The sequence below is a fragment of the Doryrhamphus excisus genome, chromosome 10 (genome assembly GCF_030265055.1).
Source record: "Doryrhamphus excisus isolate RoL2022-K1 chromosome 10, RoL_Dexc_1.0, whole genome shotgun sequence".
In the NCBI taxonomy this organism is placed as follows: domain Eukaryota; kingdom Metazoa; phylum Chordata; class Actinopteri; order Syngnathiformes; family Syngnathidae; genus Doryrhamphus; species Doryrhamphus excisus.
The window spans coordinates 7,186,456-7,209,611 of record NC_080475.1 but is presented as its reverse complement, the minus strand read 5'-3'; the positions used below and the strand labels follow the sequence as shown (position 1 = coordinate 7,209,611).

At 47.3% G+C, this 23,156-nt stretch overlaps 3 protein-coding genes across 5 annotated transcripts; 2 read left to right on the top strand and 1 right to left on the bottom strand.

Moving 5' to 3' along the window:
- The first annotated feature begins 5,346 nt into the window (after nt 1–5,346).
- LOC131137630 (putative transmembrane protein ZNF593OS) lies at nt 5,347–9,575 on the top strand. 3 transcript variants are annotated; one of them, XM_058085800.1, is made up of 3 exons: nt 5,347–5,465; nt 8,188–8,277; nt 8,872–9,575. In XM_058085800.1, the coding sequence occupies exons 2-3, from the start codon at nt 8,227–8,229 to the stop codon at nt 9,016–9,018; spliced, it is 198 nt and encodes a 65-aa protein (XP_057941783.1). In that variant the 5' UTR covers nt 5,347–5,465; nt 8,188–8,226; the 3' UTR covers nt 9,019–9,575. The 3 variants fall into 3 exon arrangements, with proteins under 3 accessions (XP_057941783.1, XP_057941785.1, XP_057941784.1); XM_058085802.1 differs by lacking the exon at nt 5,347–5,465 and adding an exon at nt 6,338–6,503; XM_058085801.1 differs by lacking the exon at nt 5,347–5,465 and adding an exon at nt 7,278–7,404.
- A 3,478-nt stretch (nt 9,576–13,053) lies between these two features.
- Nucleotides 13,054–19,775, top strand: LOC131136520 (uncharacterized protein C1orf232). The gene is made up of 6 exons (XM_058083435.1): nt 13,054–13,767; nt 15,082–15,167; nt 15,290–15,467; nt 15,741–15,821; nt 15,889–15,995; nt 18,207–19,775. The coding sequence occupies exons 3-6, from the start codon at nt 15,387–15,389 to the stop codon at nt 18,532–18,534; spliced, it is 597 nt and encodes a 198-aa protein (XP_057939418.1). The 5' UTR covers nt 13,054–13,767; nt 15,082–15,167; nt 15,290–15,386; the 3' UTR covers nt 18,535–19,775.
- On the bottom strand, nt 19,493–22,933 carry irgq2 (immunity-related GTPase family, q2). Its single transcript, XM_058083434.1, has 2 exons — nt 22,773–22,933; nt 19,493–21,748 (listed from the first exon to the last, which is right to left on the bottom strand). The coding sequence occupies exon 2, from the start codon at nt 21,698–21,700 to the stop codon at nt 20,570–20,572; it is 1,131 nt and encodes a 376-aa protein (XP_057939417.1). The 5' UTR covers nt 21,701–21,748; nt 22,773–22,933; the 3' UTR covers nt 19,493–20,569.
- Between the last annotated feature and the right edge of the window lie 223 nt (nt 22,934–23,156).

Genomic DNA, 23,156 nt, shown 5'->3' with positions numbered 1-23,156 from the left:
AACACACGAGAGTCCTATTTATGTCCTAAACGGCGTATTTTCTCTGATTGTGTCTGCTATGCCCCCCCCCCCCGGTGTTGGCGTGTTTAGCGCGCCCCCCAGCGACCCCATTGCTACTTTGCACAGAGAGACCCATCACCGGTCTTTAAGTGAAATGGGTGGGGGCTGTAGACACGTGACAGAGTGCTGTCCAATGAGGTGCGTCGTCATGCCAAACTGGTTGAAACTGGTTCTGCGCTTATATTTGATGGTATAAAATCGAGAATCATCGCTGGGAGATACACATGCGCCATTTTAAGCAGCTCCCCTCCCGCGCAGCACCGTGAGCCCTTTCTGAGAAGGAAAACGACACACTTGTAACGGTCACATTTTGCCATTTTCCACCATGGCTAAAGCGAAGGTAAGGCTTCGGGTCTGCGGTTATATCTATGTTCTAAACGGCATAGTCGGTGATGTTTGGAAAATGAGCGGGCTTCGTCGGTGGAACGTCGTCGCCATGACAGCTAGCAGCCAGTGGGGCGCCCACTGCAGCCAAAATCCCACTTTTGCCCCGATATAAAGATGCTTTTACTTGTGTTATTTTGGTCTCCCCACCACGTCAAATTCAAGCGACTATGATTGTTTTTTTTTTAATTAAATTACTTTTACCCGTTAACTGTCAATCAAAAAAAATTAATTTGAGCGCGAGACGACAGTTGGAAGTGTGTGGGGGGGGGGGGGGTCAATGTTTTCCAATGCAGGTAGAACATGAAGATGGTGATAAGACTAGACCCGAGTGTGTGGCATGTTGTGTTCGGCGTGAGAGTGACGTGTTTCCATGTGGGGGGGGGGGTTGTTTACGTCGAGGCTGCGGGGCAGGCGGCCACCAGTGGGCGGGTAGACGTCGACCTCCCCGGTACCGGAGGTGGGACGAAGCGGCTTCGAACCTCCGGGTGCGCCACCGAGGTGCTGTTAGAAAGCGGCAGGCGGTGCTTTGGTCGGTTTCCGCGCGCCTGGATGCAAAACAAAGGAAACTGTCATGGCGCCAACGCGTCGTCAAGGCAACAGCTCCCCCTCCCAATTTGAATTCAAATAAAGGCGCCAAGTTCACTTCAGGCCCAGCACTTGAGGCTTTGCTCACGTTTGGTGCGTTTTGGTGGAGTAATTTGTGTTTAACCTTTTTCCCGTCTTCTTTTCTCCTTGCAGTCATCTGCCACCACCGAGGTTTGTACACTTGGATTATTTGGTGGTGATGCGGGGAACGCTCCCCCGACGCTAGCCATCCTCTTTGACACCTTTCTCTTCTTTCTGTCCACAGAGACGGATTTCCCCGCGTCTTGCAGCGGTAATGACGCATTTGGATTCGCTCCATTTATTTTAGTTCAGATCTTTAAAACTTCCTTGACTGTTGGTATTCCACTTGCTCCTCGACTTTGCTTGACGAGTAGCTTTTAGCTCGTTCTCTTTTTTCACCGTAGAATGTGGCGTTCTATGGCTGCATACACGCGCCTTGTTTTCTACCTGTTTGCGTTGTTTACTAATCAGCAGTAGAACCTGGGTACGTTTCAGCTTTTTGTGGAAAGATGCATTCAAGCGTAACTTTAACTTTAGATTGTTGCTTTGTGACCGCACAAATATCTAAACAACTACAGCAACACAAAATTATCTTGGCCTGCAGCATATTCTATGAATATCATTTCACAAAATAACCACAGCATGCATGGAAAAATCCACCGTCATTCTGCAAGAATAACATCCAAATATTACCAGGAAAACATGGTAATCTAACCAGCCAGTCATAATACGACAGGAATATAGTCCTAATATAAATGTGGGAAAAGATGAAGTTGATAGTAAACATGCTTTTGTTGGAATAAATATAAATACGTTGTTAGCATCCGTCCATCTGAAGAGCTGATATCTGGCAACATCCATGCTTTTCTTACATGAAGTACTGCACTGTACTGCACTGTACTGTACTGTACTGCACTGCACTGTACTGGCACAGCATTCAGCTCTTGTCAGCTATTTCCCTTATCATTGTATCCGTCCAAAGAAAGTACCTTTCCTTGTGCCAGGGATTCCCATCCATCTACTGAACAAACATCTCCGTATACTCTGGGACATGTCGACATTATACACTGTATACAGTAGTACTATATATGTACATTATAGACTATGTGCAGAGTAGAAATACTCCCAAGCAGGACCAAGGAAGTGAGGCTGGAGTCAGGATGGCGGGGGCGTCCGCCAGGAGCGTCCAAAGTGTGGCACGCAGCTTCTTTTGGTACTGGCCCCAGGCACGTTAGCATTCAATAGCATTTAAGTAGAAAGACCGAAGAACGCACCATGAGATCATACAGTCCAAGCCTTCAAGGCAGGATGTTGGGGGAAAGCTAGAAAGTCAGCAGTGGAAATATGAAGGACCACAACTAGAAGAAGAAAGCTGACGTAGAAAAAAGAAGAGCAGAGGTTTGAGGAGCAACCGTGGCGTCTGACGGTGCCGATGTTGTGCTGATGTTCCTTTCATGCTGAATGGCTGTCCTTGTCCTGCAGAAACCCAAAGCACCCGCCGTGGTGGCCACCAAGAAGGCGGCGGCCAAGGTGAGCCAGACGGGGGCCAGGAAGCGGCGTTAAGACGCTCCTGTGGGTGACTAACGCTGGACTTGTTGTGTTGCAGAAGACGCCCAAAGAGAAGAAGAGCAAGGCAGCAGAGAACGGCAAGACCAAGGCCGAGGTTTGTGTTCCCGCCACACACTAGAAAAGAACACGCCCCAAACGCTTGTCTGTCTTTCCCAGGAACCGAAGGCCGAAGCCGCCGAGTCCAAATGAGCCCACTTGCGCCGTGCTCCCCCCGCCCCCCAACCCTCCCCCGTGTACTTGGTGATTGTACAGTTTGAAAGAAGTATTTTTTACCAAGTTTTATATTACAAATGTCATTTATAGGTTTGTCTGGCACTTGATGTAACTAATGGTGTGTTCTCACATCCGCATCTCTTTCCACACCGCCGTCCTTGACTTGTAGTCCGCCCCGTGCCCCCGTGCCCCCACCCCATTGTATTTCCCATCTTCAATGCTTCTTTCTTTTTTTTCAACTGCTGAATATTAGATCTTTTGCCATATGTTGGATTTTTAAGTCCATTTTGTAACATTACAAGGCAGCTAAAGCATTCTTTCAAGGAAGGAAAAATCACGTTCTCTGTTTTTATGCTGAGGTATGAAACGGTCTTTGGAACGAAGGTCTTGGTCCGCTTTTTATTTCATGCCAGGCAGAAGGACAAAAATCAGACAGAAATCCCCAAAAAGCATGTATTTTGTGAACTCAATCATCCTAATAAGCTAATATGGTCATATTTCTGACTCCAGTGGTTCATCTAAATGTAACTGAATAAAGTTTTTTCAAAGTCACCTCTTTCTGGAAACCGTTAGTGCTGTTCCACCGTGTGGCCACCAGAGGTCACTGTTGCATATGGTGATCCTGAGATTAACTCGTTTTATCCACGGGATGCTTTCCAGATATTCATTGCTGGAGCCTGAATAAAGTATCTAGCTAACCAACCTAGCTATCCTGGTGTTAGCTTGTCAGGTAGGTAGGTAGATGAATAAAGTATCTAGCTAACCAACCTAGCTATCCTGGTGTTAGCTTGTCAGGTAGGTAGGTAGATGAATAAAGTATCTAGCTAACCAACCTAGCTATGCTGGTGTTAGCTTGTCAGGTAGGTAGGTAGATGAATAAAGTATCTAGCTAACCAACCTAGCTATCCTGGTGTTAGCTTGTCAGGTAGGTAGGTAGATGAATAAAGTATCTAGCTAACCAACCTAGCTATGCTGGTGTTAGCTTGTCAGGTAGGTAGGTAGATGAATAAAGTATCTAGCTAACCAACCTAGCTATCCTGGTGTTAGCTTGTCAGGTAGGTTGGTAGATGAATAAAGTATCTAGCTAACCAACCTAGCTATCCTGGTGTTAGCTTATCAGGTAGGTAGATGAATAAAGTAACTAAGCTACTAAGCTAACCAACGTGTTAACTTGTCAGTGTTATTCAGCCCCCAACCGTAGTAAGGGCGAGAGAAGGAAAATGTTACTTGTTGCTTCCAACCAACTTTATTTTAACATTCCATCCCAGAGGCATTTCACACCGGACGAACTTCCTGGTTCAAAGGTCATGCAAGGCCACCCTACATAGCTGTCCAAGACAAGTGCCTGTAACACTCGGACCCGAGCAACAAAACAATAATATCCCAACGTGTCATTCCAAATATATAGTGAGGAAAAGACTTTATAAAAACAGCCACTTTTTACTGAATATGTGCCTATGACAGGATTGTGTTCTTACCGTTTAATGGGACTTCCGTTTTCGGACATGACTGGTCAGCTTCCCAACATCGGGCATGTAAGATGAATGCCATGCATGCAAATGATTGGGTCCAGGAAACGTAATCCCCCGCACGAGAGGGTGCTGTCACTCCAGATAAAGAACAGTGGCTCATATAGGACACGTGATGTTATGTAGGTATTAGTTTTATCCACTAGAGGGTGCTCACACTCCAGATAATAATGGTGGCTCAAATAGGACACGTTATGTTATGTAAACATTAACATGCTGTGACACGTTTTTATTCTAAACTCTATAAATGTGTTTTATATTTGTAGATTCATAGAAATGTCCGTTTAGACAATGTTTTCATGCTTTCAAAATGGCGTTAAATGAATTACACAACCAATTAATATCCCTTTCTTGTAGATTCTCAACTGCTTGGTCAGGACCCACAAGTTTGTTAGAGACAGGTTAAAAGTAGATTTTTAGGATATTTCTATTTGATTCATGACACTCAAGCATTGTAGGAATGTAGGTCAGATGAGGCGTGTTCATTTCTAAAATGACTCGTTGAGGTTGGTGTTGTGTTTGCTAGCTTGAGTGGGCGTACAGGAGTGGAGGTACATTAGTAGAGGTACTGTACTTAATAAATGTCTTAATGGTGTGTTGACGCCTTTCCTTACTACTCAGTACTAACTACGCACACCTGCTAGCTAAATTAAATACATTCAAGGACAAGTTCGGGCGAGGCGACAGGACTTCACCCACAAGCTATGTGTGAGTATCCGAGTACTGAGTGACGCAGGTTTCACGAGTCTTTCGAGTGAACCTGGTACCCGATTCACTTAAGTGAGTGACTCAAAAGAACTGGAGTCAGTAAAAGGAACGACTTTTCAGTTTAACACCTAGGTGTCACCACAAGCGTTTATGGGGCGGGAGAGAGCGGGGCAAGGGGAGCTAAGTGGACGAGTCCATGTGCGGGGGTGTTGTCATGTTCCACCGACATACATGAAGGCTGCATGCCCGTGCGTGTGGCGCACCCCCCCCCCCCCCCAACATACATACACGTCCATTCCACACGAACTTAAAGAAGACTCGGTGTACCCACTCATGTCCTCCACTAGCCGGCCGAAGACCTCGCAGTCACCCCCACCCCCACAACCCCCACAGGTAAGCCCGCCGCTGTTCCATCTCACCTGTTTACTATCGACTCATGAAAGTGATTGATGGCCGGAAACATGGCGGCATCTTGTCTCCACACCAAGTTCCTCAACTTGGGACGAAACTTCCAAGTTTGTCTCCTGCGAGATGTTTGGAGGACCACCATGGGAAAGTCCACCATAACCTTCTCACGTCAATCCCAGCGAGAACCATTTGGACATTTTCACTCAAATGTTGGACTCGAGTGGAAGTTGACACACGTTTACTGGCGTTCGAGTAAAAGTACAGCTGTACTAGTACTAAGTACAACTTCAGTTTACTTTCAAATGTACCATTCCTTTTGTAGCCGCGCTGCCTTGTGTACATGTCAAAGATCCTGTATTTGACAGGATCACTCTTAATCAACGACAGCAAAAACACCCGTCAGGGGAGGGGGAGGGGGGGGGGGGCAAACAGCCACAGTGAGAAGGCGGGACTAAGAATGAAGGGATGTGATTGGTTGTGGACACTGTGTACCCAGGCAATATTACCATACCCTCACTCTAGTACTCTAGTACACTGCAGTATTACCATGCACGTTATTACAGCACAGTAAAGCCATGTAGTGCAGTACTGGCAGTAGTAGAGTGCAGTAGCGAAGGTGTTGTTGGCTGAAGTAGCAGTCATGTCGTCATGTACCCGTGTAGTATGCAGGTGTGTACTTTCAGGTAAAGAAAGGAATAGCAGGAATATTTCCCAGATGACTGTGCAGGAACCACACCTTTCATTCCACATAAAAACATGAGTACCACGAGTACTTCTCCACGAGTACTTCTCCACAAGGCTGCATAGTAGAGTAGTACACGATAACACGGGAAGTCTTCTTCAGGTGCTTTTCGGATTTTTTGCCAAAGAAACACCAACTTTGGAACAACGGTGTGTGTATATATATATACACACACAAAGTACCACCACATTCAGCAGGGCTTGTTTTTTCATCCGGGAATAGACGGATGACTTGGACCCGCTGGTCCTCATCCCAACCTGCCGGCGGAGCGCCACGTCAAGGTAATCCCTCCGGGTGGCGCTGCAGGGCTGGGCTTCCATAGCATGCTGTCAATCATTGGGATTCCTTGATGAGAAATGAAATATTTTACGGTTATGGCATAGAAAAACCTCCCTAGACCTTCTAAACACGCTTGTGAACACGATTAGAGCCCTCTAGACATGAAATAACAGCCCCACAGTCGCCTTTACACTCCTATCAGCCAATACTGTACTAGACATCATCGGAGAAAATATGATATAACATATTAGGCATTGAAAACCTGATATGGTTTTTGACATTAGAGCCCTCTAGACATGAAATAACAACCCTAGAGTACTTCAGTAGTAAAGTTTGGGGGGAAAATAACTGGAAATCAGAGGAGCCAACTTCTTTTGAAATAGGAAGCCTGATTAGAGTGATTATTGATGGTTGATTATTTAGCCTAAAATTTGTTTTTTTTGGGGGGGGGGGGCTTGGTCAGACCTCAGTGGAAGAATTACTGATGATCTGTTCCAGGGTGAAGACGTGGCCCCGTGTGTAGTAAGAAATAGTAAATGTAGGAGAAGAAGGAAGTACCCTTCTGATTCCTAAAGGAAGCTGCTTTATTTTGAAAGGCTGGAGGGTCTTTGGAGGCATTTCCTGCAGCAGGAAGTCTTTGCTGGGACATCACGCCGTGTTGTTTCCGCCTCAAGTATTTCTTTATGTGTGCTAACGAGCGCTGAGGGTAATGCGTGTTGACGGCGTGAGTGGGGAGTGGGGCAGTGGGCGTCGCCACCAAGCCCCGCCCGCCGGTGCGCGTGGTTGGGCGAGAGCGCGGCTTGATAAGAGGCGGAGCGGGGTTGTGGCGTGCAGAGGTTTTGCATCTGCCCGCGTTTGGACGCTTCTGGAGTCGGAAGCACTTTGAGGAGGAACGCCGCCCAGGTTAGCGTCTCATTCCGCCTTCGCCTTTCCTAGCTAGCGATGGGATGACCTCCCGCCACTCCCACCCTGTTCCTTCCCTGCTGTGCGTGATGCATGAACCGGCGCCGTCCCGTGACATAACCTGCTTTCCCACGGCGTGGCATCACGTCCACGCCACCTCACGCCTCCTCCATGTCTGGAGCCGTTTGTCGTCGGAAAGGAGCAGGAAGAAGCCCAGCTTAGTGGATCCTCATCTCGTCGATGAAGATGCATCAGGGTGGACGTCACCGCTGGGGTGTCCAGAGTGCGGTCCCGGGGCCATCTGCTGACGGCAGCTGCTTTTTATGCTCCTCGGTCACGAAGCTTTTAGTTTAGCAGCAAAATATCCACCTTAATACTTGGAATATTGGGAATATAAAGGATATAATCCCTATCATATTGGACTCAAATCCTAATCCGGAAGAATGTTGATGGTAGGAAGAGTAAAGGAAAGGATGGTTTGGCTTTAAGGAATGAGGAAGCGTTGGTAGGATTACGTTGGGAACGCTTGAAGAAGGAAATCTGGGCTATTTTCCAATCATGTGTAAGACGGGAAGGAAAAGGAGGGAATGTTACAAATGTTGGAAAAATCTGACTTCAATATTCATTATTAGCAATCCTTCCAATTTGTTGCTAGGCAGGATCGTATGGAATTCCAGGGTTTCGTGGCGTTCCTTCCTGAGGGTGCCGGGTAGAAACCCTCCCGACTTCCCGCTTTTGGTGACGGAAGGTTGATTTCAAGGCCACTTTTCTCCTGGTTTGCAGGTCCTTTTGTTGTAGCCAGCCGACTCCACACCCGGAGACATGATCATCCGGCTGGGCCGACTCACACCCGGATACTTCCGCCTGCTCCAGGTATGTGCGGCATCGCCACGGTGACCGGGCATGATAGGACCCCCCCCCCTCGACAACACGGCATCGATGTCTGGTTTATCTTACTGTACTCGTGCCCCGCCCCTTCCACATCTTACGCTTGCTCGAAGCCCCCCCCCCCCCCCCATGGTACCACTTGCTTGCCGCATGCAGCAGATGCTAGGCAAAGATGGCGGCTGTTGCATAACCTTTGACCTCTAGCCATCAGTGTGCCATCTAAGAAAGATGTTATGGTTTTCATGGATGATAATCATGTGATTATTTCTTATGACGAAGCGGTGCTTTCCTTGTTAACTCCTAATAATCCCGGAATGCTTTAGTTCTCTTATGAATTACTATTTCAGGAGAACATGGATCATTTCACTTATTGATTATTTATTATTATGATTATTTGACATGGTGGTGCATGCCGTGATGGCTGACCCATCCCCTATTTGGGGGGGGGGGGGGGGGGTGGAAGTGTTACGTAAGGATGAGGTGCCGCGTTGGTGGAAAAAAAAAAAGGGAAGCAAAAGCTGGTGAGGAAGACTCTTTGTTGCAAAAGCAAACACGCCCCCGACCTTTGACCCACCACAGAGGCAGGTGGCCGGCGAGGTGCAGACGCAGCCCCAGGACCGCGCCATCAACCAGATCGCCATGATGCTGGCCATCGTGGGGCTGGGCCTGTCCTACTACAGCGCCAAGCAGATGACGGAGAAGGTGCACGCCCACCCGGCGCCCTGAAGCACGGGACCCCGGATTGGTTTTTTTTTCTTTTCGTGACTCCAGACGTAACGCCGCAACTCACCCGGGTGGACCCATGAAGGCTCTTCCTGTTCTTGGCCGGGTGGGCCGACCATGAGTCCTAGCAAAGGTACGTGCTAGCGGGCTAACGCCGTACGTGAGGATGCCAATCATCTGGAAGACGGCAGGATAGCTTGACAGATGTTCCTTTGAAATGAAGTCATGGCCGTCCCACAACCTCGTTGGGGGGTGGAGGAGGGGGGGGGGGGGGGGGGTCAGAATATTTGAATATTTGCACAATCCAACAGGAAGTACTTTTTCTAGAATTGTGAAAAAGCATTAGCGCAGCAAAGGGACGTTCAAACTCTTCACTATTTTTGTTTCTGCTCTTCTCACTTGAATGGACGTGTTGTTGTGCTACGTGACAGCGGAACCCCACCGCGTCTTGGGCATGGGGCGTGGCCCCTTTTAACCCCTGAGAAAATGTTTGTTTTTATTGATGGATGAACACAGGCCTTTATTTTCTATCATGTAATAAAGCTGGGAATCTTTTGCAACCGACTTGCGTGTTCATGCCGAGGGGCCCGGGTGGTGACGGGGGGGCTACACGGTGCCCCGGGCGGGCGGTGGTGGTGGGGGGGGGGGGCAAAGCCATGCTGCAGGAAATGAGACTTTCCACTTCTTAACACATGAAAGGGGGGGCGCACATGGAACTTATTTCCACCCTGAACAGTACGAGTATGCAAGTACTGTGACTGCAGTATTGCATGAATATTGTAAAGGTAATCCAACAGGACAAAGTAGGAAGTTGATGAGGATGTCGGGAGGTGAAAGTTGAAATATTGAAGACTATTTTTCCAAGTCGTAATCTATGTAAAATAGTTTTCATTTTAATGGGAAAAAGTAAAACTATGGGAATGAAGTGAAAAAATACTCACATTTTGAAAATGGGAGAAAAGATAAACTTTTTCACCGGTGTGTATATACCTGCGTATATACTGTATATACTACAGTACTGGTCCGAAAATGCCAAGGGGACTTGGGATCCCCTCTGGCGTCCTGTGCTGCCCTTTAAAAATGGCGGATCTTTTGTTGGAGTGGTAGATCCACCATCTTGAGGCTTCTGAATGGATTTCATCACCGTTGAAGGTATTTTGTGTCGGCGTTAAGAAAATGGCGCAGACCAAACAGGAAGTGATGAGACGAGGGGAGGTTTGGCGTTGCGGCACGTAGCCTCTGTGCCGCGTCGGGGCGTAGAGGCGACGTGATGCTGAGCGACAGGCCGCAGACCGGACCTCGTTGGGCGCCACGTGACCCCCCCCCGCCGCCCCACCCCCGGTGATGCTGGCGGAAGAGCGGAAGGCCATTGGCTGAGCGTTGATGCGTCACCAAAATCGGCCTGATTGCGAGGCGTGGAGACAAAGGGCGAGGGTGGCGTCATTGGCGGGGAATGTCCAAAGGGGAGGGGTCTCTCTTTTGTTCTTTCATCTTGTCACATTTGGTGGCATGTGCTAGCCACTCCGGTCCTGAGACAAACATGGCGCCGGTTTACGTAACCCAAACGAGGAGCGCTCAGTGGCGATGGTGGCGTGTCTGGCCGTGTGTGTTTAGGACGGCGTTTCACTCTGGGTCGCCCCCCCCAGGCCCCGAGCTGTTTGTGTCAACATCACACCGCAGAGAACACAGTGTCTCAGTTCCCTGAGCCCCCCCCCCCCAGAACCTGACGAGGAAAAAGACGTTTTTAGGCAAACGTGTCCAAGTTGGTAGCATGGCTTCCCTCTGCTTCCTGTGCTGGACGCTGCACGGGTCCACGAGGACCAGATGTCCTACGGCCAAAGCACTCGGCTTTTACTTTTCATTTCCTGTTGGCCGCCTTTTATTTTCATGTGGATTTACTGAAAGCTGCTGATCTGCATGGTGGATGGGCCCCAAGGCCGTCTGCCATCTTGGACAGCACAACGAAGAAGTACATCAACATGGGGTACTTTTCCTTCCTTACTCAAGTCTACCTCAGATTTCTGCTCCATTGTAGACGTGCGCCCAGGTGCGCCCAGGTGCGCCCTTCTTCCAGCGACCAAACGCAGGTTTAGAGGTTAGCCTACTTGCTTATACAGCACATTTGACTCGCTAGTTAGCCTGCTAGGTTATATACCAAAAGCTTATATACCGCATTTGACTCGCTAGTTAGCCTGCTAGGTTATATACCAAAAGCTTATATACCGCATTTGACTGGCTAGTTAGCCTGCTAGGTTATATACCAAAAGCTTATATACCGCATTTGACTCGCTAGTTAGCCTGCTAGGTTATATACCAAAAGCTTATATACCGCATTTGACTTGCTAGTTAGCCTGCTAGGTTATATACCAAAAGCTTATATACCGCATTTGACTCGCTAGTTAGCCTGCTAGGTTATATACCAAAAGCTTATATACCGCATTTGACTCGCTAGTTAGCCTGCTAGGTTATATACCAAAAGCTTATATACCGCATTTGACTCGCTAGTTAGCCTGCTAGGTTATATACCAAAAGCTTATATACCGCATTTGACTCGCTAGTTAGCCTGCAACTGTGTCAACGGTGTCATTTGTACCGTATCGGAATTGATAATAAATCAATAAGCCGCCTTGATAACGTGAGGTCTGGTGCACGCCGTGTGGTCCCGACATGCATACGTCAAATTCTTCAAGGAATCTGAGACGTCAACTTCCAGGAGGCCACGCCCCCGAGAGGCTCCGCCCCCCGGACAAGTTGACAGGTGATAATGAGGTGTGAATGAGTGCTTGCGTAAGAGTTTGGAAGCAGCCGCAATGTCGTATGCCAAGATGCCTTCAGGGTCTCGTAAAAAGCAAAACAAAGCCAAGCTATGTACACACAAGTGGAAGCCCTCACGCAATGTTTACACTTGGGTAGCACACTTTTACTTTTACACAACATGCATACACAATACTGCATAAACACTGCTCAAAGATCCTCTATTTGACACGAGCACCACAAGTGGACAATGACAGCTTTCTATCTTTTAGCAACGTGCTATTCTTACTCACTACAATTGCTAATGCTTATCCTCATTGGGGTGGGGGTATGCTGGAGCCTATGCCAGCTGTCTTGGGGAGAGGCGGGGTCCACCCTGGACTGGTGGCCAGCCAATCCCAGGGCACATATAGACAAACAACCATTCACACTCACATTCATACCTATGGACAATTTGGGGGGGCATGAAGCTAACATGTTTTTGGAATGTGGGAGGAAGACGGAGTACCCGGTTGGTTGGGTGGTGGTAAGAAATGACTGACGCCCCCAGCCAGCTGCCCCCTGGAGTTGACCCACAAACCTGAAATAGTGTGTACACCCGCCAAGGTACATGGACTGCATGTTGGGAACATGACGCCGCTCATGAATGGCTTCCATCTGTACATTGTGTTCCTTCCTCCCTGCCGGCTGTGGGGGGCCCTCTGGGGCCCTCTAGCGGTCAGACACAGGATCGCACTATTACTATGAAAGATATTCATTTTTACTTATATAGTCTTCCCCTTTAATCGTGTTATTAAAATATGATTGAATTAATTCTATTACATATATGTACTATATGTATATGTTAAAGCAAAGTTAAAGTGACACTTTGAACAGTTTGTTTATATTCCCGTCTGCTAACCATACTGCTAATATGAATGAGCTAGCAGCTAGGCTAATACAGTAGCAAGGAGCAGAAAGGAAAACAACTTTTACTCTTTTAAAATTGGTTCCTAATTCAGAAAGAAGCCAACTGCTCTGCTGTTTTAATGTCAAATGCTGTGATGAACACCCCTTCGGGGGGGGGGACACTTGTTGGGGGGGACAAGTAGCTCCTGCACAATTAGCAAAGCAGGAAGATCCACTGACGTGATTTCCTTGCTTCTTCTCCGGTGTCAGACCAGGAACCAGTCGGGGGGGTGGCGGTAGACTTGTCCGTGTTGGGGTGTCCCCCTTTTTTTGGGGAGGGGGGGTCAGCATGTTTGTAGTGCTTCTTAAGGCGGCATTCTTTGCAAATGACGGACGTTTTGTGGAGCTTTCCGCCCTTCTTTGCGAATCCGTAGTGTTTCCAAACATCCCATTTAAACCATTTAAACGTTGCGGGCGGGGGGGGGGGTGTTAAATATATAAATACAGAAAGTTCCTCGCTGCTGCTTTTGCTACGAACGTCCATGCTGTTTTACTAGTAGTTTGTAGTATGTGCCTCACGGCTTCCGTCCGTATTTAATACAAAAGGCCAAATAACGATGGTGCATTCAGGGCGCCTGGGGAACAGCAAATGAGGCGAAGTTGAACATGAATAAAATACCCTTCCACAGCAGCCACGGAGAAGAATGTGCTTTTTTCATACGTGGGACTTTGGCGACATCTAACGGTGATATAATGTCATTACTTGTTAAAAGCATTTTAATCGGGTGTCAGTCAAACGTAATTTATGCATTGTTGAAATTGGTGATGTAGATGATGGATTATGGATTATGGATGATGGATTATGGATTAAGGATGACTAGTTGTCATAATAAAGGATGCCATAAGCGATCTTTAAGGACGCACGGACGAGAAGCAGACACCGTAGATGGAAACTTAAGGACCAGAATGATGGACGTGTGTGGAGGTGTGGGCGTGTCCTTTGTTTATCGTAACAGGAGTCACGGAGACACGAGAGGCATCCATAATCCATGAGGATCTTCCACGTGGCGACACCAGCACCGTCATCCTCAAGACTGGACACTTCATTAGGTACACCCTCCGTCCACTCACTGTCATCTCTTCATGTGACCCTTGCCCCCCCCCCCCCCCCCCCCCCCACTCATCTCTATCTGGACTTGATGGTACTCTCATGATACTCTTCATGGTACTTTCACGGTACTCTTCGTGGTACTCTTCATGGTACTCTTCATGGTACTTTCATGGTACTCTTCATGGTACTCTCATGGTACTCTTCATGGTACTCTCATGGTACTCTTCATGGTACTCTTCATGGTACTCTTCATGGTACTCTTCATGGTACTCTTCATGGTACTGTTATGGTATTCTTCATGGTACTCTTCATGGTACTTTCATGGTACTCTTCATGGTACTCTCATGGTACTCTTCATGGTACTCTCATGGTACTCTTCATGGTACTCTTCATGGTACTCTTCATGGTACTCTTCATGGTACTCTTCATGGTACTGTTATGGTATTCTTCATGGTACTCTTCATGGTACTCTCATGGTTCTGTTATGGTACTCTTCATGGTACTGTTATGGTATTCTTCATGGTACTCTTCATGGTACTCTCATGGTTCTGTTATGGTACTCTTCATGGTACTCTTCATGGTACTCTTCATGGTACTGTTATGGTATTCTTCATGGTACTCTTCATGGTACTCTCATGGTTCTGTTATGGTACTCTTCATGGTACTCTTCATGGTACTGTTATGGTATTCTTCATGGTACTCTTCATGGTACTCTTCATGGTACTGTTATGGTATTCTTCATAGTACTCTTCATGGTACTCTCATGGTTCTGTTATGGTACACTTCATGTTACTCTTCATGGTACTCTTCATGGTACTCTCATGGTTCTGTTATGGTACTCTTCATGGTACTCTTCATGGTACTGTTATGGTATTCTTCATGGTACTCTTCATGGTACTCTCATGGTTCTGTTATGGCACTCTTCATGGTACTCTTTATGGTACTCTCATGGTTCTGTTATGGTACTCTTCATGGTACTCTTCATGGTACTGTTATGGTACTCTTCATGGTACTCTTTATGGTACTCTCATGGTTCTGTTATGGTACTCTTCATGGTACTGTTATGGTACTCTTCATGGTATTGTTATGGTACTCTTCATGGTACTCTTTATGGTACTCTCATGGTACTGTTATGGTATTCTTCATGGTACTCTTCATGGTACTCTTCACGGTATAAAAACAATAAAGTCCAATAAATAAAATGAGTTGAAATGAATTCATTTCATTTAAAATGTAAAGTGTGTATGTGTGTGTGTGTGTGTGCATGTATGTGTGTGTATGTGTGTGTGTGCATGTGTGTATGTGTGTCACAGGATCCGGTCCCATGTGACAAAGGACCCAAGGTTCTGGAAGAGAGCCGCCCTGAAATATGCATGAGGAAATCCACACCTGTTTCCAGGTAACCCAGGCAGGCATGGGGGGGGGGGGGGGGGGGGGGGCATGCACCAAGGGGGGGTGCAGCGGCACCCGTACAGTGAGTGTTTGCCGAGCGCCATGAAGAGACGTCCTCGCCGCTGACAGGTGGATGAGGCGGGAAGAGACCAGGTGAAGCGAAGAGAGAGCATCTCCCAAACAGGAAGTGGACCCCAGCAGCGGCCCCCAGCATCCAGGAGCCATCATGAATCCTTTGTGGAGGGTTTACAAGAGCAAAGTCCTGAAGACCCTCAACCCCGAGTACGTGGAGGAGACCGCCGACGAGGTATCACACATCCCATCCTCCGCTTCTTCTTCTTCTTCTTCTTTTATTCCGCTTCGTCAGCTTCCTGTTCCTGCAGGCCTGCAGGGTCCTGGCCTCCTGCAGGGTCCTGGCCTCCTGCGGGGTCCTGGCCTCCTGCAGGGTCCTGGCCTCCTGCAGGGTCTTGGCCTCCTGCAGGGTCCTGGCCTCCTGCAGGGTCCTGGTCTCCATAGGACCTTCATGTAGCTCAGTCAGCATCCACCATGTCCCCTCTCTGGGTCCCCTCTCTGTGTGCAGGTCTGTGAGACGGAGGAAGACCTGGGTCCGGTCCAGGAGGATCCCCAAGGCCAAAACGCCATGTCTCAGCTGGCCCGCAAAGTAGGACCGCTTGACCTCTCCGTGCTAAACCGACCTTTCAACTTTCACCCCTGCCCATCTCCCGCAGATGCAGGGGGCGGGGGCCAAAAGCTGGAACAGACTGGCGGCCATCTTTAACCAAGACGACCAACACCAACTCCTCCCTGACACCCAAAGTCCTCCCATCGCTGACCAGTCAGTCTCCTTCTCTCCTTCTCTCCTTCTCTCCTTCTCTCCTTCTCTCCTTCTCTCCTTCTCTCCTTTTCTCCTTTTCTCCTTTTCTCCTTTTCTCCTTTTCTCCTTCTCTCCTTCTCTCCTTCTCTCCTTCTCTCCTTCTCTCCTTTTCTCCTTTTCTCCTTTTCTCCTTCTCTCCTCCTCTCCTCCTCTCCTCCTCTCCTTCTCTCCTTCTCTCCTTCTCTCCTTCTCTTCCTCCCTCCTTCTCTGGAGTGTCCAGTGACTGTCATGTACTGTACATGCATACTGTACTGGTGTACTATACTGTACATAGTGTACTAGCTAGCGTCCATCTAGTACTATCTAGCGTCCATCTAGTATTATCTAGCGTCCATCTAGTACTATCCAGCGTCCATCTAGTACTATCTATAGCGTACACCTAGTACTATCTAGCATCCATCTAGTACTATCTATAGCGTACGTGTAGTACTATCTAGCATCCATCTAGTACTATCTAGCGTCCATCTAGTACTATCTAGCATACACCTAGTACTATCTAGCGTCCATCTAGTACTATCTATAGCGTACGTGTAGTACTATCTATAGCGTACGTGTAGTACTATCTAGCGTCCATCTAGTACTATCTATAGCGTACTTGTAGTACTATCTATAGCGTACGTGTAGTACTATCTATAGCGTACGTGTAGTACTATCTATAGCGTACGTGTAGTACTATCTATAGCGTACGTGTAGTACTATCTACTATATAGCATACGTGTAGTACTATCTATAGCGTACGTGTAGTACTATCTATAGCGTACGTGTAGTACTATCTATAGCGTACGTGTAGTACTATCTACTATATAGCATACGTGTAGTACTATCTATAGCGTACGTGTAGTACTATCTATAGCGTACGTGTAGTACTATCTATAGCATACGTGTAGTACTATCTATAGCGTACGTGTAGTACTATCTACTATATAGCATACGTGTAGTACTATCTATAGCGTACGTGTAGTACTATCTATAGCGTACGTGTAGTACTATCTATAGCATACGTGTAGTACTATCTATAGCGTACGTGTAGTACTATCTACTATATAGCATACGTGTAGTACTATCTATAGCGTACGTGTAGTACTATCTATAGCGTACGTGTAGTACTATCTATAGCATACGTGTAGTACTATCTATAGCGTACGTGTAGTACTATCTACTATATAGCATACGTGTAGTACTATCTATAGCGTACGTGTAGTACTATCTATAGCATACATGTAGTACTATCTATAGCGTACGTGTAGTACTATCTATAACGTACGTGTAGTACTATCTATAGCGTACGTGTAGTACTATCTATAGCGTCCGTGTAGTACTATCTACTATATAGCGTACGTGTAGTACTATCTATAGCGTACGTGTAGTACTATCTATAGCGTACGTGTAGTACTATCTATAGCGTACATGTAGTACTATCTATAGCGTACGTGCAGTACTATCTATAGCGTACATGTAGTACTATCTATAGCGTACGTGTAGTACTATCTATAGCGTACGTGTAGTACTATCTATAGCGTATGTGTAGTACTATCTATAGCGTACGTGTAGTACTATCTAGCGTCCATGTATGAGGTCATGTCTTATCTTCTGCGTATGTGTAGTACTATCTAGTGTACATGTATGAGGTCATGTCTTATCTTCTGCGTACGTGTAGTACTATCTAGTGTACATGTATGAGGTCATGTCTTATCTTCTACGTACGTGTAGTACTATCTAGCGTCCATGTATGAGGTCACGTCTTATCTTCTGCGTATGTGTAGTACTATCTAGCGTCCATGTATGAGGTCATGTCTTATCTTCTGCGTATGTGTAGTACTATCTAGCGTCCATGTATGAGGTCACGTCTTATCTTCTGCGTACGTGTAGTACTATCTATAGCGTACGTGTAGTACTATCTATAGCGTACGTGTAGTACTATCTAGCGTCCATGTATGAGGTCTCGTCTTATCTTCTGCGTACGTGTAGTACTATCTATAGCGTATGTGTAGTACTATCTATAGCGTACGTGTAGTACTATCTAGCGTCCATGTATGGGGTCTCGTCTTATCTTCTGCGTACGTGTAGTACTATCTAGCGTCCATGTATGAGGTCACGTCTTATCTTCTACGTACGTGTAGTACTATCTAGCGTACATGTATGGGGTCATGTCTTATCTTCTGCGTATGTCAGTCCTCTTGCAGTAAGGCCGGAGGTGTCCGCCCCCCCCACCAGGCGCTCCGGCTTCTGGGACAGCTTTGCTGCCAACTGGGCGGCCAGGAAGCAGGCGGAGGAAGATGCTGGTGTGGGAGACCAGGAGCCACAAGAGGCCGTGGAGGAGGAGGAGGAGCAGGAGGAGGAGGAGGGGGGGCGTGACGGGGACATGAACCCAAGCGAAGGAACCCGCTCCTTCTCCAGGTACGTGTCTCTGGGAGGGGGGGAGGACGCCCCCTTCAGGTGGAACTTTGTCAGCAGCAAACTGGCCGAGCTGAGAAGTAAGAGTGCGGCCCACAGCGACTAACATCTTCATCTTCTTCCTCCTCGGCGATCCGGCAGCCATCGCATTATCGTATTGGCACAATGCTTTTATTTTGAAGGCTGCAGGATGTGGTGGGCTGGTTGCTGGCTGGCTGGCTGGCGTCCATCATAGAACCTCCAGCCAAACCAGCAGGACATCTACAGCTGTAAGGTCCAAAGGTCCAAAGGTCCAAAGGTCCAAAGACAATAACCTGGTCGTGTTATGAGGTCAGAGGTCACGTTAGTAGCATGAAGAGGAGGTAGTGAAGGGGACCTACCAAGCTTTGTCACCTTTGACCTACGAGCGTCCTTACAATGTCCTCTTCTGGCTCAGACCAGGCCGACCTTTGAACCTTTCTGGAAGTCAGCCCTCACTGTCTGAACGTCACAGTGTGCCCCCCACCCAATCCATCTCCATCCATCTCCATCCATCCCCATCCATCTCCATCCATCTCCATCCATCCCCATCCATCTCCATCCATCTCCATCCATCTCCATCCATCCCCATCCATCCCCATCCATCTCCATCCATCTCCATCCATCTCCATCCATCTCCATCCATCCCCATCCATCCCCATCCATCTCCATCCATCCCCATCCATCTCCATCCATCCCCATCCATCCCCATCCATCTCCATCCATCCCCATCCATCTCCATCCATCCCCATCCATCTCCATCCATCTCCATCCATCCCCATCCATCTCCATCCATCTCCATCCATCCTCATCCATCTCCATCCATCTCCATCCATCTCCATCCATCTACATCTCCATCCATCTCCATCCATCTCCATCCATCTCCATCCATCCCCATCCATCTACATCTACATCCATCTCCATCCATCCATCTCCATCCATCTCCATCCATCCCCATCCATCTCCATCCATCTCCATCCATCTCCATCCATCTCCATCCATCTACATCTCCATCCATCTCCATCCATCCCCATCCATCCCCATCCATCTACATCTCCATCCATCTCCATCCATCCCCATCCATCTCCATCCATCTCCATCCATCCCCATCCATCTCCATCCATCCTCATCCATCTCCATCCATCCCCATCCAAGATGATGTGAAGTTTGATTTGCTGCACGCGAGGAGAAGAGTGGAAGAGCTTAGAAATGGAATCATCTCTCCTAGTCTCCTCTGGATGATCTTCTCTGGATTATTTATTGTCTTCTTCTTCTTCTTCTTCTTTGCTTGTGAGCCAATAAAAATATTTACATTGCTGATACATTTCATATCCTCTCACAATACTCTATCATTGCTAGTACTATACAATACTCTATCATTGCTAGTACTATACAATACTCTATCATTGCTAGTACTATACAATACTCTACCATTGCTAGTACTATACAATACTCTATCATTGGTAGTACTATACAATACTCTATCATTGCTAGTACTATACGATACTCTACCATTGCTAGTACTATACAATACTCTACCATTGGTAGTACTATACAATACTCTACCATTGGTAGTACTATACAATACTCTACCATTGCTAGTACTATACAATACTTTATCATTGCTAGTACAATACAATACTTTATCATTGCTAGTACAATACATTACTTTATCATTGGTAGTACTATACAATACTCTACCATTGGTAGTACTATACTATACTTTATCATTGCTAGTACTATACCATACTCTATCATTGCTAGTACTATACTATACTCTACCATTGGTAGTACTATACAATACTTTGTCATTGCTAGTACAATACAATACTCTACCATTGGTAGTACTATACAATACTCTACCATTGCTAGTACTATACAATACTCTATCATTGGTAGTACTATACTATACTTTATCATTGCTAGTACTATACAATACTCTACCATTGGTAGTACTATACAATACTTTGTCATTGCTAGTACTATACAATACTCTACCATTGGTAGTACTATACAATACTTTATCATTGGTAGTACTATTTACTATGAAATAAGAAAACTCAAGATGAGCTTTTTCAAGGAAGAAAACCAGCAACTGGGGGTGGGGGGGGGGGGGGGGTCCTCTATCCCAAAGCCGAGGCCAAGATCTTCTCGGCATCGGCCGCCATGTCGTCAATGGCGGCGTTCAAGGCGTTCAGCATGGCGGAGAAGGAGCGTCCGGCCGAGCACGCTTGTCTGGGCACGGCCATTTGCAGCAGTTTTGAGGAGACCATGGAGACGTTCTTCTCGGCCGCCGCCAGCCGGCTCTTCACCCCCCCCTTGGTGACCTCCACGGAGAGCGCGCATGAACGTAGGGCTTTGAGTCCCGACGGGTCCACGCCTCGCCGCCGTGCCAGCCGCTCCACCGACGCGTCGTCCAGACATAAAGATACCTGAGCTTTGGCCAGGATTCGGACGGCCACGCTGGAGTCCACCATGGAGGCCACCAAGGGAACCGGAACGGTTGCCATGCCGCCAGACAAGGAGGCGGCCGCCCACACCAGGGCTTTGAAAGCCTCCTTTTTTTGGGAGACCAGGGAGGCGCTCAGTGTGGGGAGGGCCAGGAGAAGAGCACATGACCTGATTTCAGGAAGGTCTTTGGTCATGTCCTCCAGCAGGGCAGGGAAGTCCAGGGTCTCCAAGGCGGAGGGTCTCACCAGGTAGACTTTAGGCTGGCTCACCCCTTTGGACGTCAGCATCTCCATGCTGGCTCTCCTCTTCTCTTCCAGGTTCTTGTCTTTGTTTTTCTCGGAGACCAGGAAGGTCCAGTAGACCGTGTGCTGCTGCAGCGAGCGGGCCTGGAGGAACACCCCCACGGCGCCGGGGGGAAGGGTCTCCGTGAACGTCATGAAGACCGCGTTGTAGCGGGAGAACTTGACCCTGTCCATGTAGGCGTCGGGCTCAAACGGAGATACATCGGGGACGGGAGGGAGGTCCCACAGCCGGAAGTCGGTGTGTTTGGGGTTGGGGTAGCACACCGCGTCCCCCGTGTGGAGGGGGGGTGAGGAGCTGGCGGCTCCTTGGTCCCCGGGGCACAGGCCGTGGAGGGAGTTGACGAAGGAGGTCTTCTCCTCCACACGCTGGCCCACTAAGGCCAAGTTGATCCGACTGATCAGGAGGTCTTCCACGGCGTCTTTGACCTCTGACAGCTTCTGACTCTCCACCGACTCTTTGAGGATCTCCAGCAGGTTCAGACCTCTGGAAACGTCCACCATCTCTGCATGGGATGATAGGCCTCCGTCACTTCGCAGACGCCACAATCGCTGGAGTACACACAAAAATACATGTAGAGTAGTTACTGAGGAAGTAACGAGTTGGGTGAAGGTTCCTCATGAAGTACTGTATTCTGTGTACCAGGATAGTTTTACATGCCGTGAATACCTATAGAGTACCTATAGAATACCAAGCGTACATATAGAATACCTAGAGTACCCATAGAATAGTTATGGAGTACCTATAGAATACCTAGAGTACCTATAGAATACCTATGGAGTACCTATAGAATACCTCCAGAGTACCTATAGAATACCTATAGTGTACCTATAGAATACCTATTGAGTACCTATTGAGTACCTATAGAATACCTAGAATACCCAGAGAATACCTAGAATACCTAGAATACCTATAGAGTACCTATAGAATACCTAGAGTACCTATAGAATACCTAGAGTACCTATAGAGTACCTATAGAATACCTAGAGTACCCATAGAATACCTAGAGTACCTATAGAGTACCTATAGAATACCTAGAGTACCTATAGAGTACCTATAGAATACCTATAGAGTACCTATAGAGTACCCATAGAATACATATAGAGTACCTATAGAATACGTATAGAGTACCTATAGAATACATATAGAGTACCTATAGAATACGTATAGAGTACCTATAGAATACATATAGAGTACCTATAGAATACATATAGAGTACCTATAGAATACCTATAGAGTACCTATAGAGTACCTATAGAATACCTATAGAGTACGTATAGAGTACCTATAGAATACCTATAGAGTACCTATAGAATATGTATAGAATACCTATAGAGTACCTATAGAATACGTATAGAGTACCTATAGAATACATATAGAGTACCTATAGAATACGTATAGAGTACCTATAGAATACGTATAGAGTACCTATAGAATACCTATAGAGTACCTATAGAATACCTATCCACTCGTATCAAATGTTGACTGGACTCAGCAGGCCATAAAGCGGCCTCGACTCCTAGCTGGCATATTGAAAGTCCTGAAGTCTGTGAAAGTAGGACAAGGTTTTCCTACCGTCGGGATGCAGTGGTGCTAGCCGTGCTAGCCGTGCTAGTGGTGCTAGCCGTGCTAGCCGTGCTAGCGGTGCCAGTCCAAGCAGGTTCTCACAGCAACAGCATCTGTGTCATCTTACTTCAAGTGCGGAACTTTGTAATCCAATAATCTTGTAATCCTTAATCTGTTGAAGCAGACGCATACCAATGGAATACACACTTCCTCCCTAACCGCAGTACTGCAGTATTCCACGCTGGCCACCAGGTGACAGCAACGTTACATTGACCAGCCGATAGCCACCAGGAAGTACGCTGTCAATGTTCACGTGTAACTCGAAGTTGGGTGACTATAGGGGTGTTACTTCTTGTCAAGAGGGCTCTAATCATCATACAAAATATATTTGGA